This window comes from Brachyistius frenatus, unplaced genomic scaffold (assembly GCF_029030835.1).
Source record: "Brachyistius frenatus isolate BFR_SWC_R1_liver_20210118 unplaced genomic scaffold, ASM2903083v1 Contig_29, whole genome shotgun sequence".
Lineage (NCBI taxonomy): Eukaryota > Metazoa > Chordata > Actinopteri > Embiotocidae > Brachyistius > Brachyistius frenatus.
Genome location: NW_027210628.1, coordinates 1453403 through 1472357, shown reverse-complemented (window position 1 = coordinate 1472357; position 18955 = coordinate 1453403). Strand labels below are relative to the sequence as shown.

General features: G+C 40.5%; 1 protein-coding gene across 1 annotated transcript in view; it reads right to left on the bottom strand.

The window, feature by feature from the left end:
• Positions 1-18955, bottom strand: part of xpr1a (xenotropic and polytropic retrovirus receptor 1a) — a 65581-nt gene that overhangs the window by 18075 nt on the left and 28551 nt on the right. The window contains exon 3 of the mRNA XM_069699060.1: positions 228-329. Coding sequence (XP_069555161.1) covers positions 228-329 — 102 coding nt within the window. The remainder of the gene's footprint in view (positions 1-227; positions 330-18955) is intronic.

Here is an 18955-nt window from a genome sequence, read left to right as displayed (position 1 = left end):
CAGTATTTACATTATGGTTTAAACACAATATTTAAAGATGATTGAAGCATTTTTTTTTTAATTACATTATGGTGATATTGGAGTAGATGATTGATTCACAGTCAATACAACAATTCACAGGATTACTATTTCATTTATTTGATCTGAAACTGCATCTGTTATTTGATTTAGATCTCACGCATTCTCCATTAATTGTTATCTGAAGAGTAACTGAAGTAAATAAATACCCGAATAGAATGTGTTGATTTTCAGGAGCTCCTTCTCACAGGTCTGGAAAAAACGCTCCTCAAACTTAGCGTAGTATCTCTTCACTGTGTCTTCGTCTGTGACTGGAAAAAGAAGAAAAGAAAAGAAATTGTGATCAGCTGTTTGCCCAAAGAAATAAGTACATGTTAGAAAACTCAAAGCACATTGATGATCATGATGTTCTTTTCTGTGATTAACTTTCCCGCAGCTGCACACACACACCCGGGAAACACAACAGGAGTTGAGTAAGTAATGGCAAAGCTCACTATTTAACTTGGTACTGAAGGATAAAGCTTATCTCAAAGCTTTTTGTAAAGGATGTGAACAAGAAAGGTAGCAACACAGCTGTACTCATATACAGCTAAAGTAGGTTGAGGTTGTAGACACCAAAATCGTGTTTCCCCTTGTTAACGCTTTACAAAACACTGTACATAACATGTATATCTGTTATGTTAAAGAGGCTAAAACACTTTAAGCTGATAACATCTACAGCTTTTCTTTTTGGTGAAGGACAGTTTCTCTTCATGCTTTTCTCTACTGATGCTTTCAAAGTTCAGGACATGAATGTTAAATATGAATCACAGTATATTTACTGTAGCTTAGTGATGAATTAGTCTTATTCACTTGCTTTATTATTGACTGGTTGGATTATAATGTTATTACTGAAAAAGTTGGTGGTCAATAAGTTACCCTGTATGTTAGTGCCACTAAACTAAAGTACACAAATCCAGAATAATGGAATAAACACTAAAAGCATATTAGAACAAAAACAAGGATCTCTTCACTTTGAAAGGTGTTTACTGTAATTGTTAGCAATTATTAAAGTAAACTACAGTATGGGAATGTGCAGCTGTTTGTTTTGGATTCTGTGTATTCATCAACTATTACGTGAATTCACCAACTGGCTAATCTTCCAAAATCTCAGAGTACTCCTTTCAGGTTCATCAGCACCGAGGCAAACAGACTTCCATTCAGAGCTACAATTAGATCAACAGCTTCCTCCTGTCTCTCCTCTGTCTGACAAAACCCTGCATGTCTTTTTCAGGAACAGCCAATTCAATCAGCATTGATGCTCTGTCTCAAATAATCCTCTGCCTCATTCACAGCAGACCAGCCAACACCTGACAGAGCTTATAATGTAGCCAATGGCCAGTTACCCTATAAACACACATACACAGGCACACTGTGAATGGTTCTGCACACTCACATATACTGCACATATACTAAACACTGCTAAAATTACCTTAAAAATGACAGAGCAGCAACAAAGCAGTGCAATAATAATAATGGCAAACAGGTCAAATAGTTTGTAACAAGATCAGATACATTTATAAAACCAGCTTGCAAAAAAACATTCCTGCATGTACCATTCATATCTTTTCCATAAATATCTGACATTCTCATCAATCAGATCTACGGAGTCACAAGTACCTAAATGTCAAATGCAGAAGTTAATTCCAAGTTGAATACAGAGATATGTGGACTTTGCTGGATAAAGTAGCAACAGTGTCAGAGATCCACTGATGATATCACTTTGTAAACATTAGCTATCACAAAATAAGCCCTGACTGCTACTGCTTCATGGTGAGGCTTTTCTATTCGGCACAGTAATAAGAAAGAGATTCCCCAGGCAGCAGTCTGTCAATATCACTGCTCGCTCTATCCACACACACACACACACACACACACACACACACACACACACACACACACACACACACACACACACACACACACACACACACACACACACACACACACACACACACACACACACACACACACACACACACACACACACACACACTTGTAGCAGGGATGTATAAGAGTGTGATGAAAAGGTGGAAACCTCTTCAACAGCAGCTTTAAAGTCAAACTGCTCTACACTGAAATATAAATGAAAACTGCCTGCACATGTGTTGGGGTAATCGATTATACTGCGAGTTAATTAAAGTGTGTTCTCCAGGTGCAAAAAATTCCATAGCCTAACGTCTACTGGAAAAGGACAAATCCATTGAAGCATAAAGAAAGGAACATTTCCTGCTGAAAAAATACCTTTCACTCCATGTTAGCTACATTCTGAGTAAGTGAAAGTAGTGCTCATTAAACATCCAAAACAAGACCATTACAGTAATGACAACAGTTGAAACAGGGACTGCATACAGCTGACATCGCTTTATGAAGGAATATGCAGTTTGCATCCAGTTTGCAAACAAGAACAAACTTCCACTTCGGGTCAAAAGTCAGTTCATCAGGGATAAAGAGGAGAAATCCACGAGACAGAGCTGTGGTAGTAGCACATGGTGCCTGTTTGAATTGGTCACAGCGCTTTACAGACGAGGTAAGAAAATATGATAACATTGAAGGGGGGATAAGAAAAAGCTACTAAATTGGAGAAAGCACGTAATCTACTAAAACAAGGAGTGAAGTACAGAGAATCGATGAAAAGAGAAAAGTAAGCACTTGGTTTCCGGTCACAACTGTTTGAGCTCTACAACCCTGCAGAGTTTGACTACCTCAGCACCGGCAGGCTGACAGGGTGACTGGCTGGCTGCCCTTCTGCAGATGGATGGATGGATGCATGCTCAAACTGCTGAGGGATTGGCTAGCTAGCATTAACAGGTTTGCTGAATGACCGAGTACCTTTCAGGCCAGTGTGCCATGACACAATGAATGATGGTGCAACACAATTCCTCAGCTGGACCTGCAGGCAAGCAGCAAACTGAGCTGTAATGTAATTCAAAGCAAAAGGTTACACTGCTAATGAACACTTTGTATGAAGGAGCACTAAAGGATAGCGATGCAGAGTGAGAGGAAAGGAGAAGATGGGGAGCAGTTAGTGAACGTTGGCTTATTTTACATCCATACACCTAATATTAGGATTCAAATAAATCTGATATAGCTATGAAACTATTGTCAATTAGATTACAATTTAAAAACCTTTCTTTTAATTAGAAACAAGTTGTCTAAACCACCTGTTTGGAAATGTCTTACTATGTGTAATAACTTAAACTGTGGGGTACCATCCAGTTATGTGAATGTCCCTTAATCAGAGACAGAATCCTTTTCTTTTTTAAAATGGCAGGTGGAATTTGATCATAATCTCATACTGCACTCACAAAAAAATCTGGAAAATGTCAGGAACCTTAATCGGTAATTGACTCATAAAAGACTCAATTACATTTTATCACTTAACATGATTTCTGTATTCTTTCATTCGTTTTCTGAATTATTTTAGCATCCAGAGATGTTTGGATGAAGGTATATTTTGTGAATTTTTCTCCCACCTGGACACTGACTAACAGAGTGAGTGTGCTGGTGGGAGTGCAGTGGTGCTGGATGAAAGGGTAGATGTGAGGGCAGTTTTCAGGTTTGAGTGGGGTTATGAAGTGACCCTGCACCTCTGTCTCTTTGTTTCCTGCCGACCCCGAAAATAGAGGAGCACATCGATGTAGGTGTGCACACAGAACATGCACACGTCTCTTTATGTTGATACGTTTATGTGTGTGAAGCACTGGATGTGTGAGAACAAAGGCAACAGTCAGAGTTCATCTTTGAATTCATCCTCCCAGCTGTGTTTTGAAGACTTTACTAACAGCTCAGCTGAAACGATTCTGTCTTCTACCTCCTCTCAACCTCTCACTTTACCTTCAACCAGGAATAGAACATATGCACATAATTTACAGCTCACAGTTACCTTGTCCAAATCCTTTATCTGCCTCTGTGCTACAGAGGAAATGCAATGAAACCTAATTATAGAAACATTCTACATTAATGCAGCAACTGTGACATGTGGCATATCTTGGATCAGTGTTCATGTTATCTTACAGTGTCTCTGTCAGCTGTACAGTATGGCTTCTCATTATCTCTAGTCTGGATGGATGATGATAGAGATGGCTTTCAGGAATCCAGCAGCTTTCACACAATGGGTCTGAAGGTAGACAAACGTCTACAGACAGGATGGGAAAGCTTTGTTCTCCTAAGTTTACAGATACGTTCTGCCCCAAAAATATGGATACAAATTCAATCCATCATTATGTTGTTGACAATAATCCATCTTGAAACATGTGTACTGTGTCTGTTTTACAATGAAAGAACACTGTTTCACTGCTAAACTCCCATTTCAAGATTTGATTCTCTGTTTTTGCCAAAATGTCAGTGTCCTCCTTTACGTGTGCGACTCAGGTCTGCAAACAGACATCTGCATCTACACTAACCTACAGAACATAGAGACAGCAGGGCAAACAGAGGCCCCTCCATCCTATCCTCCAGCCAATGTTTAAAGGTCCCCTGGAGTCTTGAATGCCCTGGCATTTGTTTCATGGTGTGTGTGTGTGTGTGTGTGTGTGTGTGTGTGTGTGTGTGTGTGTGTGTGTGTGTGTGTGTGTGTGTGTGTGTGTGTGTGTGTGTGTGTGTGTGTGTGTGTGTGTGTGTGTGTGTGTGTGCGCGCGCGCGTGTGTGAGCTGTGTGGTGATAGGCCTCTGTTGTACAGCTGTGTGTGTGTGTGTGTGTGTGTGTGTGTGTGTGTGTGTGTGTGTGTGTGTGTGTGTGTGTGTGTGTGTGTGTGTGTGTGTGTGTGTGTGTGTGTGTGTGTGTGTGTGTGTGTGTGTGTGTGTGTGTGTGTGTATTTAAACTACAGGTCTTGGACATTACTTCAGTCCAGGCACTTCATGTGTCAACAACAAACACGACTGTCCTTTGCCTTCAGAGAACTAAACTGACTTGTGTTTAGAGTATGTGTGAGGACATTTGTCAGTCAGTAAGATGTTGATATACCTGACCAACCAGGACAGATAATTTATGGCAGCTGAGCCTCTCATTCTGCTCACAGCATCGTATTATTTATGAAAGACCTAATAAAGCTAGAGAAAAATCAATATATGGCTTTGGAACTTTTAACTACTCTAAATTACAGCAATTGATTGAGTGACACGCAGAAGCAATAAGACCTACATATTTCCTCATTCCCAAAACAAGTTGGTAAATTAATTATTTAACTGATCCTTTATCAAGAACATTTTAGAAAGTTTTAGATGTTTTTAGCCCAGATAATAAAAAATTATAACATAGACGTATAGCCCACAAACATATCTATTGCTAACAAGTCTTCAGAGCCCAATGTGATGCCTGGATTTTACACATTCTGCCGGACTGTTGGTCAATAAATAAAGAAATATTTATAATCTATATATTCCATTTATAATTATATGAAATGAACAAGCATATTTTGTGTCCCTAACTCTCAGTCATTAAACTCAGCATCAGCACTATCCAAACCAGCCAGAGGTGAGGGAGCATACCCAGGGTTTTTGTGTTCAAAATAATGAGACATGCATGTGCACAACATGCTATGAGAGCAGTAGATCTACGCTACTATTTTGTGTTCATTCATTGGCTTCACTTTTTCAGACAAAGAATTGTGCTGGTAGCTAGAAAAACAACTCTTGACCTACAGTATTCCCAGGACGGCTTGTAGAAGGCAGCCCCCCTCTCTCCGCTAACCCCTTCTTCTGTAGATTGTATAAATAAATGATGAGACAGCTTCCCCAGAACCCTACTACACTCACCCCCGAAACACATTACGCACACACACACACACACACACACACACACACACACACACACACACACACACACACACACACACACACACACACACACACACACACACACACACACACACACACACACACACACACACACACACACACACACACATCCCCCACCCCCAACTTATATTCCCATACAGGCACTCTGTGACGCGACCTCATGAAACCAGCATATAAATCCTTCATGGAGACCCTCCAACTTGCCGACCATGATGAGAACAACCACCGACACGAACACAAACATGTCACTCCTTCACACCAGGACTGCTTTTTTGTAAGGACAGTCACAGAATTTCCTGGTTGAACTTTCAATTTGTTGTTATCACCCCCTTATATTTTGTTTTACTCTATTACATGTTTCAAGCTGAAAGTCAACTGGTCTTAAATTGAGAGAGACAAGGAAGATAAAAATGCACTGAGAGGCAGAGCAATGGTTTCCTCTGTGTTGGGAGCTCAGATATCACCTCTCATTACATCGGAGCCGAGAGGGGAGAGGACATCAGCATCTATTTCTTCACATTCCTCTAAAACAAACACACACAAATGGAAAGAGGCCTCTTGACACACTCACAAATTGGATGTCCCTCTTTTGAAGCTCCGTTTATCCCATTTAACGACACCTCACTGCACGATATAAACTATATTCTGATGGCATTATTGTCAGGGGAGCTAAGGAGACCATTACATTACGACTGTCTCTTACCAGCTTCACTTATCTCTTCCCTGCAAGCCCCCAGGTGTAAATCACTAACAAAAAGAAAGACAAACGGAGCTATAAAAGAGAATTTTATTGCCCTAACTCTCGTCTAACATTAATCTAGAGAGACAAAAAGAGTGAGAGCCTAAAAACAACTTCAACATCCTCTAGTGCCAGGCTTTAAGGAAGGAAACACAACACTAAAACCAGTCAGACCCCCACCCCCACCCCTTCTCGCCTTTTTTTTTTTTCTCTCACTTATTCCCATTCAGCCCTGCAGCCACAATTAATTCTACCAATCATCTCTCTCATCGAGGCCAGGGGAACATTAAGAATGCACACTCACTGGGCTAGACTGCCAGCCTGGGAGGACCGGAGGCAGGATGAGGAACTACTGTAGCCTCCGATCCATTGTGCACTATTTATACTGCCAGACTGCAAGCTAAGCAGCTCCAAAAAATAAACTATACCCAGGCAGAGCAGTGAATATGATATGATGGAGAAAAATCACACATCCCAAGAAGTGTTAATATCTTTGTCTTGTGTGTAAAAGAAAGTGAAAGAGAGAGAGAGAGGTTGAGAGGGAGTGAGAGGCACATGTGATGGGTAAATTACCAACAGCAGAGTGAATACTTGATGAGAGGGAAAGAGTATAAGCAAGAGGCCAGATGGGGTGTGAGATGATCCCGGGAACCAGAGGGAAAAGACACAACACCCAAACACACTGAATGACACGGGAGAATTACACTGAGGCATGAAGAAAGAGACTGAGCCAAGGGGGAAATATGAGGGAGAAATGATATAGAGAGAGATGGAGACGGAAAGCTGTAAAGGAAGAAAAATACATGTGATATAACAACTCTAAAAGCACTGTTTGAAAGGATATTCTGTCTGCTTAGGTTTAAAAATTTAAACACATTTTCTTTCGTTTTTAATAACTGTATGCAGAGTTTGAAATCACGAGGGTGGAAGTTGGAACATCCAGGGAGGAAGATACAGGCTTGCTAAAGTCGATTAAACGCAAAGTTTAATTACGCTGGGATCAGACTACACAATATATTTGTTTTTCACAATGGTGACTATGTCAGATTAAGCAATCAAAGTGCCATAAATTCTTGTCATGTTTTTGTCAGGAGACTGGCACAACTACAAGTACCAACAGTACCAGCTCATCATCATTCACGTTCGGGCGTGAGTTCCTGTGTCGTTAGGGAAAAGGCTCAAGATGTTGTCAATCACGGCTACAGAGGCAGTATGTGTGATGAAACTAAAGTGAAAAGGGTTTGTTGTAGATGACTTGGTGTCAGTAGGTCATTTAATGTACTGTGAAAGCCAAAGTGGACATTTGAACTTATGGTATATTTCTTATACACAAAAAGTTCAAGGAAAAACACATTACTTTCTAAATTGCTTGTTTATCACAAAACAGAAACTTTTACTTTAAAATAAACTCTATAACTAAGTAGGTGTATATATATATATATATAAAAAAAAACAAAACTTTTCACTGAGTAGCAATTATTGAAGTAAGTCCTTAAACAAGATGTGGATGTTTGTACAATAAGGCTGATGGAAGCACACTAATAGGCAAAGTTTCTGAGAATCACATGAAGTGGGTCATCTTTGCTGCTTATTCTTTTGTCCATAACAAATCCTGTAACTTCTCTTTTTCCACTAAAGCCTCTATACATGTGTATGATGATGTTGTTTGTAAAATCTGCCTTGTCAGTGACCCTTGCATCCTCTGCACATTTTTGTATTGAGCCCTGATACTTCCTGTATCCCTTACAAGCCCAGATATACACACCCAGTTTGACTGCAGAACAGAGATACACACAATTTGAGGAGCACACCACAGAAAGAAATAAACATTGTGGTGACTCGATTTGGAGTTCAGTGGAGGGCTAAATGGGTATGGTTGAAAACACAGAGGAGGTTAAATGGGAACAAGGGAGATGAAGGAGGAAATTCCATGGGGGGGAATGAGACAGAGAAGTAAAAGGCTATGTATTCTTCCAATCAAACAAACAGGAAGTCCACAGAAGACAGTATTACTGACCAGCAGGCTGACGGGAAAGTCAATTACTGCTGCTTTTAATTCTTCACAGGCCAGCAAAAAAAAGTCAGTGTGTGTTAGTTTGAGTAATTCTCTCCCTTATTCCCGGTCTTTATCGGTTCCTTCCCCTCTCTATTTCTCTCTCCCTTCTTCCCTCCCTCTTCTTATTTTACTAAGCTGCTGCTGTGAAGTGTTATCTCCGACAGTCAGAGTGAAGGAAAGTTTGGCCCAGACCTTTCTCTCTCCTCCCACCACCACGCAGGGCCTTGAAGATCAGGATAGTTTCTCTGCGAGTCTCACTGACTCCCTGCATCTCCCTACAGGTAGGCAGAGACCGAGCGAAAAGGCAAACTGATAACAGCGTGAATTAAGCTGTCCGATTTATCTCGCAGAGTGAAATGTTCAGCTGGACTTTTCAGCTTCAATCACATCTCTCAAACTTTGTCAGACATCTTAAGCCATTTTAGATCAGGAATATTTTAAAGTAATATTTGTCTGTCAGTAAAGATTGCTATGGGATATTATAAACTAAAATGAAGCATACATTAATTCTGTGGTTGGAGACCCACTGTGGAGTCGGAACAATCTATATTTTTATCATATGTTAAATCTCATCACATTCGGAGCCATTTCAGTGCTTGCTGTTTAATGTGATAGTTCTTGTCAATATCACATTTCTTTTCTTTGTGTGCCACAGCTTGGTTAATACAGACTTTATTCCTGGCAGCAGTCCAATAAAGGACATGGATGAGTATCACTGTCTCAGTATGCAAACTCATGCACTGCACAGATCCCTAATACAACATTAATTGAAGCAAATCTAATCGCAAAAGATCAGGTCTGATTTCATGGAACCTTTTTAAAAAGGGAACAGTCACTGCGGAGTCAGTCTGTGAGGTGAGTGTAAGATACCCTCTCTGAGAGTCTCCGGTATACTGTTACAGTTTTTTTTACAAAAAATGGAGGCAGATATGGAACATGCTTCTACTAAAAACATTATTTTGTAGGTAATGTTATTACTATTTCTTCAGTTGCCAAAAACACCACCTTAATATAACAGTACATCTCTGCTTACACATTTATAGCAATAATTTCTACATTTTTAAGCAGAATTTTTGTCCATCAAGTAACTGCAAGACTGAAGTTTGCTGCCATTTACCACCAAACAAAGATTCACACTATGAAACCCAAGTGCTCTAAACATCAATGGGTTTATGGATTAGGGGATGTTGCCACTTTGATAGCTACCGCTTAAGAAACATCTGGTGTCTGCAATGTTTAAGTATGTATCGATAAAATTTCATGTTTATGGAATGAATGGCCAGTGATTAAATATCCCTCTGTCATTTCAGAGTTTTCAGTTATCTGGCTCTAAAGACAATTAGAAATGACTGTTTCCCTAAATCATAGAAATGCTCTGATTATGACTGGACAATATGGCAGCACAGAGCTCGGGGACGCAACATACCAGGGTGCTTTGGGAAAATGATTCCCTGATTCACTGAGCTGAAAAAAGTTATTTGAAGCAACACCTAATTACAAAAAATAGGTTTGTGGGGGGAAGATGAGTGGTCCTGGAGTAAGAGATAGAAGGGTGGGGAGATTATGGGAGACAGAAGGGAGGCTGGTGGCTGAGCAACGGGTGGAGGGCAGCAGATGTCATCAGCATAGAGAGAACTCACAGCCCATGACAACGGCCTGAGGCGAATGCATATATTTCCACTGTATTAGCTTGTAATCTATTCCAATTTGTTTAACTTTAAGCAACTGTCTTGAATAAGCGCAGAAAGTTGTCCGTATCTGCATGACCATTAAATTAATGACCGAATAATACTCTTTGTCCAGCTCAAATCTTTTTTTTTCCACCACAGTCTCACCCCTGGAAAATCAAAGCAGAGAAAACTAAATAAATCTTATAGTGGGAACACTGACTAGATCCAGAACAAAATCTCTGTCAGGATGACCATGTGACAGTTTAACCCCATTAGTCAGGGCTGGTCTACATGGTCATGGCTCATTAGGATTACAATAAGGTTTATGTTCCGCTCTCAGCGTTACACAAACATGACTGATATTAATCATCATCTGCTCTGTGGAGAAAAGAGAGCATCAGAAATGCTTCACTGTGCTGCTGATGTCTCATTTTACCGCTCGGCTTCATTCTTGATCTCTTCTTGAGGCAGACTACATGTTTACCCCCTCTCACACCTCCCTCACTGTTTCTGCTCTCCCCATGTTTCCTCTTCACTGAGCTTGTTCTGCTGATCCATATGCAGCCAAGTGAAAGGAATGAGGGTGGCATCCTAGATGTACTGCATTCATACGGACAATAACAGGGACGGGCAGCCACAGAGGAAGTCATTGGGCCCCTGTTTGCATCTGCATTGAACTACATTAGCAGTAATATGCTGTCAGAGGGACTGTCTATCATAAAGAGAAACAAAGACAAATGCAGATTAGTATTGTTTCCTGTGAATATGTATTGATTTACTTTGTAATGGTGCAGCCATTTCTACAGTAGATATAGAAAGTCAAGGCTTTCAACCATAGACAGTGTATAACGTGGATGTATTTTCCAGGTCTGAAAAATGATTCTAGTGCAGCAGTGTCTTAAACTGCCATACCACAGAGGGCCACGAGAGGTTGGCTCCAAAAAGTCTCCTGCTCCATAGTATCCCATTCAACTTCTCTCGAGAAAAACAAACCAATAATTTTTTACACGAGTCATTGTGGTGTCACTCGCTAAAGTCACTCCTTCTTATTCATTGTCTGGCAGTCCATCTGAAAATAATCCCATCATTAATTCGATATTAGGTTTCAAAAAGCGGCATTTTGGGGGGGGGGGCGTGTCTTTTTGATTGACAGGCCGCTGTTGCACTCAGGTTTCTGTTATCAGAGGGCGGGAAATAGTTTCCTCGGGTTCCTAATCAGACCAAGTCAGATCCACCGCTCGCTTCCCAAGCTCGACCAAATATGGTCACTTCTGGCTCCAAAGTAGCAAGATGACGAAGGCTAAACGGACCAAACTCGAGGCTTGTCTTATTTCATTTCTCCATTTATGCATACTTCACTTGGTGATACTTCAGAATTAATATTTAAAGCCTGTGTGAAACACTATTAAACACACTGTTTGAAGAACCGAACAGAGAAGCTGCCTTGTTGGTTTTGCATAGCCTTACATCATCTAAATGAGCTCCATTGTTATCTGGTTGGCCTGCAGTTACATTGGGAACGTATGCGGTGTCGTAAGACAGAGGAGGTTTCTGGTCAATCCGACTGATTGAATGCGCTAAAGATTTCACTGGTGTTAATAAGTGAAAAGTCATAAAGCAAAATCAGGCATTTAAAGAAGAAAATAAAAACTGAGTCAAGATCATTGTGAAACAAACAAAGAAACAGAGGGATGCTTCCAGCCACCTCAGAAACAGTGGACACTGCTGATGGATGTAATGAGGAAATTAACTGTCTCACATCTGAAGCAGCCACAACCCACTGGAGGACCAGGGCAGACATAATGAAAAGGGCAGACTCTCCCATTTAATACAGTAAATCCAATAAAAGATGGAAACATATGAATGGCAAAAGCAAGGATTGAAATAAGCAATAATTTGGTCTAAGAAAATGAATTGCTACTTGACCTTGAAATTCAAATGAATATTTAGGAAAATCATATGCTGATTATAGTACCCGCAGTGTAAAACAGGAAAGAAAAAAACCTTTATTCAAACATTAGACTTGGAGCTAAAATGATCCCTCAGGAAAAGAGCTGCTTTTTGACAGCTATAATAACACAGTCACCTGTAGAAGAAAATTGCTCTTCCATTTCAGCATCGAGTTGTGTGTGCTTGAATGTGTGTACCTGCGTGCGCTACATAATCACCAATAGACTTGCATGAGTATGGGTAAGTGTGTGTGTCCTGTCCCATTTTTGAGCGCTGGTTGGCCAGGAGTGACATTGTCATTATCGACATCTCTCTCTGCTCCGCTGGATCCTGTAGCCATTAGCAACCAACTCTGGGAGTTGGCCTCTCCTCTGTTGCAACCAATTGCTTTCACATCACTGTGTGACTGTGTGCATGCATGCGAATGAGCAGGTGTTCCTTTTGCAAGTATCTGTGTGTGTGTGTGTGTGTGTGTGTGTGTGTGTGTGTGTGTGTGTGTGTGTGTGTGTGTGTGTGTGTGTGTGTGTGTGTGTGTGTGCGTGTGTGTGTATGTATGTATGTCAGATATGTCACTATGATAGCAACATGATTTAGTGTGTCTGTGTTGATTATTTGATCAAATGCAGTCTCACTTACTTATATATTCTCAATTTATTCCTGTGTCAAGACAAATGTTCCAGACAGCGTTATATCTCGCACACAGATTTCATAGCAGGCATGTTGAACAGAAAACTGCACACCAGAAGTAAGCAGTCAGCATAAAATAATCAATTGGTGTTGATTAGGCCTACTCAGTACCTTTGTATTGCATGGCAAGCAACAGCCCTTTTTGTGTGCGCCCAGGAATCAATACTGTGATCTCTGATTAGACCGGGCTGCACATCTTACTGAACGGAAGGAAAAGAGCAATGCACACCAACTGACTGTGAAATGAGCCTGAAAAAGCACCAGTCTGTGATAGATGGCAAAATAAAACAATATTGTGGGCTGAGTTTCCCAGAACACAAATTAAGCTGAATGCATGTTCCTAAAAGGCATCAGAGGAAAGCATTTCAGTCATAGACGAGGCATTATGTATACTTCCGGCTCAAAACGCAGCTGCTAAAGAGAAATGTCAGCACATACATAGCTGCACAATTGATATTCTTCATGAGAAGCAGTATTAAGCATGTTTGATAGGTCCTTATAATAAAGTTGCATACACTCATAGCTCCTGGCTCTCTAGCAAAACCATTACACTGTTGGCAGAATAAAATACTTTACTGAAAGGCACGTCAGAAGCAGCTGAGCGAGGAATCACTTCACTCACAGCCATCTTCTAACCTTTAGTTTGACACTGACATGTTACATAGCACAGTCAACACTCTAGGCACCTTTTGGCACAGTAACATGAAAACCCTTTTATGTAGAAGGCCCTGCTGGGAGAGTATGTGTTTATAAAAGAAAACTCATCTCCCACCCGTCTAGCCTGGAATCTCTGACTGTATGTGTATGGATTGCACAGAAACAACAACGTTGTATCTTGCTTTAGTTTACTTGATGTAAATGTTGCCATAATAGATGATAAAAGTGGAACAAAAATGTCTTCTGACACATCAGAATTAAAGTATTACATTTCTGGAATATAGTCGCTGATGTTCAAATAATTACAAATAAATATTGACTGAACTCTCTAAAACTGTCATTCTCAAGTAGTATAATTATTTTTAGTTCATACTATTAGGTGAAGTGATGGAAAAATACACCAATTAAAAGCACAATTATACAGTGCAGATAAATAAAGTGCTAATTAAGAATGCTAATAAGTCTTTTCTCTGTTACCATGGGAGCTAGTCATGTGACAGATCACAGGGGTGTGTCCATAGGGACCCAAGAATACCTGAGAAGCTTGTGTGTTGGAGAGAGAAAGAGAGAGATAGAGAGAGAACGAGAGAGAGAAAGAAATCATACATTATAGCTACATTATAGCTGGCGCATGAGATTAATCAGGCCAGTAATATAAGCAGGGTGGGCTGATGGAGGAGGGTCCCCTGGGAGCTATAGCTCTTTGTGTCTCTGAAGCCCCTCTGGACCAGGACAACCTCTCCCTCTCACCCCAACCCCCACTTACATTGCTATTCCCATAGTTCCCTCCTCTTCCCTCCCTTCTCTCTTCTCCAGTTGTTGTTCCTATGTCACATTTAAGAAATAGAAAACAAGACCTCAAACCTTGTTCCACTCATCACCGCTCATTAGGGCCACTATTCCTGAAAGCAGGACCTAAGACCTTCATACAAACCCTCCCTCCTTGTGGACACACCTGTACCCCCCATCTTTGACTAAGCGGCCCTCCCTTTGGGCTGGGCGGCCCCCACAGCAGATGATGGATGTGACAGATAGGGCCCACGTGGCGGCTGGGAGTACCAGCCTGGCTGATGGGTTATTCATTACAGCAGGCTTTGACTGTCCTTTAAGGACCCTAAAATGCCACAGAGCAGAGCGGTGCTCAACACAAACAACCTTTATTGTGATGGATGTGGCAGCACCAGCCCAAGAGGACCTACAGGTATATCAGCCATGCTGCTGGCAGTGCAACAAGGCAACATACTTTTCTAATGTGGTGGTTTTACACAAGTGCGGATGTGTTTAATTACATTTAATTAACTAAATGCACAGTTAGCACAGAGCTTGTTGCTTTTAGTCAGTTTTAGTGCTATTAAGCTATTCATTAAAGTCACTCGAAGTGATGTTACTGAATACACAAAATATTACAGGCCCTGTATTGGCTTGTACTTTATTTTAAACAATATATTTAACATTTATTTGACCCTTAATCCGTATCTTCCAAATGATAGATTTACATGTGAAATCACTTTTATCAAAAACATCATATAGTTTGCTGGGAAAAAAACCACTTTCTACTGATTAACTGAATTTCAGAAATAAATCACAACATTTTGTCAAATGCTAACAACAACTGTACATATATTTAAATATGACTTTGATGATTCAGCTCAGACAGAGCAGTGCACTGGAGCAGACAGCATGTTCTTGGGTCTTCTTTCTCTTTGTGAACTAATAAATAGGTTAATACTGTAGTCTGCCTCTGGCCAAACATCAGTTAATATTTTACAGAGATTGGCTCACAGGATCACTGCTGGGGCTTCATTTACTTTTAGCCACTCATCAGGTATGTGTGTGATTGTGCAACATGTTCATATCTGAGCCTGTTTGAAGTTTTGAGTGTGTGTGTACCTACAGCTCTGAGCACCAGCAGTACTGTGAAGGCCTCTTTCAAGGAAATTAACCTCATGTATGCACTTTTAAACACATATTGTACAAGAAGAATAACACAGAAACAAACATATGCACCATAATTATTCTCTGACACAGCCGGGGAGCTTTAAAGAAAACAGTCATCCAGTTTAACAGTCTTTGCCTGTATGGTGCTTGAGGCAAACACAAAATTGAGGCAATAAGCACTTGTAACTTTATCTGAGAGCAGGCTCAGTCTGAATTATATTAGTCTCCTTACCAGACATTTCCTATATAACACTTCCCCCAGCTGTCTGTTTAGTCTGCCAATGAACCATCCCGCAAATGAAACACACTGCTTCAGTCCCTCCTCTGTCTCAACAGTAGCAGTGACAGTGCAAAGGTCCTATGTGGGCTAGCAGGCTAAAGAGGAGTGATTACAGCTGTGTGGACTTTGGCCTTGAGGCCAGCAGGAGATGGATAGAGGCCAGAAAATAGAACAAGTGACAAACAAGGCATCTGCTGAGGGAAGGACAATACGATGCTGAGAAAGAGAAAACGCAGCTGGAGATTCATGACGATTTTTCAGCCAAGTGAAAGAGATGAAGGTCATTTCTCTCTTAAATGACCTTTCACACTCTACAATCAAAGAATAAATGATTAGCTATCAAAATAAACATGTGTATTCACCATTAAAAGCCTCCCTTTTCATGTGTAATCACAGCAAATCACCATAGCGCTTTGTTTTTAAAGCGACATGCTCTCCTTCTGTCTACATTCACCTCTCATCCAATTTCAGCACAAGGTTTAGCCCCTCCTTTGCAATTCCTAATGAGGCACTGTGTGTGTGTTACATGTGTGTTTTTGTGTGCGCGTACATTGCTGAATGCGGCGGTATTGGGCGCCTCATTGTATTACCGTGGATACAGCTGGATGTCAATCGTGAGAATTCTATTGTATCCTTTTTGTCCATTTGGAAAATCCTTAACAAGGAAATCCTCAAGCCTATTTCACACCTAATTAAACACATGGCCACGAGATAAAAAAAAAAAAAAAAAAAGCACAGTCCTTTAATTCATTCAATGGAATTTGTAAAGGTAAAATCTTGGATTTCAACTAAAATATGCAAACATTACATCTCAACATAAATACTTCTGTGTTTTTTGTGACACACCTCGTGCTCCTGCATTGTCTTGTCTGTAGTGACCTTTTTCAGCAGGGACCTCAGAGAATGATATTGTGGTTATTAGTATTCTAATGTTATTCTAATGCCATTTAGAAGGACACCAGGGGCAAAATTGATCTTACTCTACTCCTGACACATGTGTCAATATGGTCTGTATGTGTGTGTGTGTGTGTGTGTGTGTGTGTGTGTGTGTGTGTGTGTGTGTGTGTGTGTGTGTGTGTGTGTGTGTGTGTGTGTGTGTGTGTGTGTGTGTGTGTGTGTGTGTGTGTGTGTGTGTGTGTGTGTGTGTTTGTGAGCATCTCCCATTTACAAGCAGCAGCAACAGCATCAGCAGTCATCTCCCATGTTCAGATAGCTAATGTGAACATGACGAGCCAGGTACACAATGAATGACAACAACACACAGGGTGAAAGGTCAAATGTTTGTATGTCTGCTGCTCTTCACTCACTATGGGAAACCGCAGACACACACATACAGATAACCACTCCATCCCTCATCCAACAGAGGGTAGATGAAAGAGCCTGTAGCTGTGGTTGGAGGATGGGAGACGAGGAGGGAGAGAATGGGAGGATGCTGGGTGAGTGAGAGGGGGTGTAGTGAGCGTGGGCGACTGACAGACACACAACAAAAGACCAGCACTGCCCCAAAGTTCAAAAGAGCCCTTTCAACCAACATCTACCAATGCACACACAAACACATATGCATACGCCAACAAGCATGGTCCCACCAAATCACCCTTTAACCACTAGTAGAAGTATATTTTCACACAGTACAGTTGTGTATTAAACTGAGCTCTACACTAACATCTAACTGAACCTGTCTGTATATTAATGTATAGTTGTAATAATTTATCCTTCGCTATTGGGTAATAAGGGGACACTCTTGAGTAAGACTTGATGGTCACACTCCCAACTCTCAAGGGGTCTTAAAGGACGGTAAAGACATTTTCTCAACAACATACGCACACACACAAACCAAAAAACAAATATCCACAATATTTCTTTCTTCTTTCTATTTGTCTGACAGGAGGACTCAAGCATTCTTTTACTATATAATTTAGATTTCTGTTTATGCAATATTTAAAGAAGATTTTGTCATCTATTGCTGACATATTATGTTGGTTGCAACATATATTTAAGTAATGTTTAAAATAAGGGAATAAGTGACGAGTTAAAAACAAACAAAACTGGAGACTAAAAATGACCTTCAGACAAATTCGCTAGAGATCTGCTGAGTCAAAAGAAATCCATTTCTACTCTCCAATATGAAAGCACTGACGGTCTTTAAAAACATCATGACTAAAGTGGCGAAGCTCTGCAGGTGGCATCGGCTTTGTGGTCTTAGCTGCAGCATTACTCCCTGTGGAGAACAATCATCTTTGATATACAATTGCCCAGTCTATTTCTTCTACAGCAACATCTGCTTCACTCACAGATACGTACACAGAAATTCTCCCTCTATCATCAGTTAAATAACTATGCCATGCAACTCGGATACTTTTTTGCTCTTCTCTTCAAAGATAATAGGATTCTTAAATATGGTTTACTGTTTAGTTTTAATACAAGTAAAGTACACAACACTTTAAAGCACTTTCAGTTAAATTTGGCTGTGATTCAGAAAGTGGCAAAGTTACGAGGTAACAGGGAGAAGAATGGCAACGCAAGGACAGACCAGGATTCAAGCCTTAGCTCTCCAGGGAAACACTTTAAGACTTGTCACAGCAGTAGAGTTTGTGCCAAAGCCAAACTCCACTGCACCACTGTTGGTGTAACTGTGTCAGCCCCTGAGAGTCTGTCTCTTAGGGACAGGGTTGCTACTGAAAGTGAAAACAAGAGTTCCCTCAAAATGCCATAACTAAGCACTGCTAACAGGATTATGGAAACAATGAGGTTTGGTTGTAAGCAGACGATATGAAAGAGCAGAGGGTGACTGAGAATTAGAAACATGCCAAATAAATTCAGGAAATATGTTGCTCTGATAAGGCTTCGGCAACATCCTTGAAAAATACAACTAAAAGATGTGCATGACTCAAGAAAAGAGACTTATTTCAACACTACTGAGGTAAATCTGCAAAACAGAACACGTAAAACTTGCCTATCATACAGTTGTGGTCAGATTTATTTGATTTGGGCAGAGACATCTAAACCAATCAGTCACAAAGACTTTGCTATTATCAGTTTACTAAAATTGGGCCTACACTTTATGGCTTTTGCAATTTTCGCAAGCTGAAGCTTATATACATATTCAATTCCAATGCCGCATTA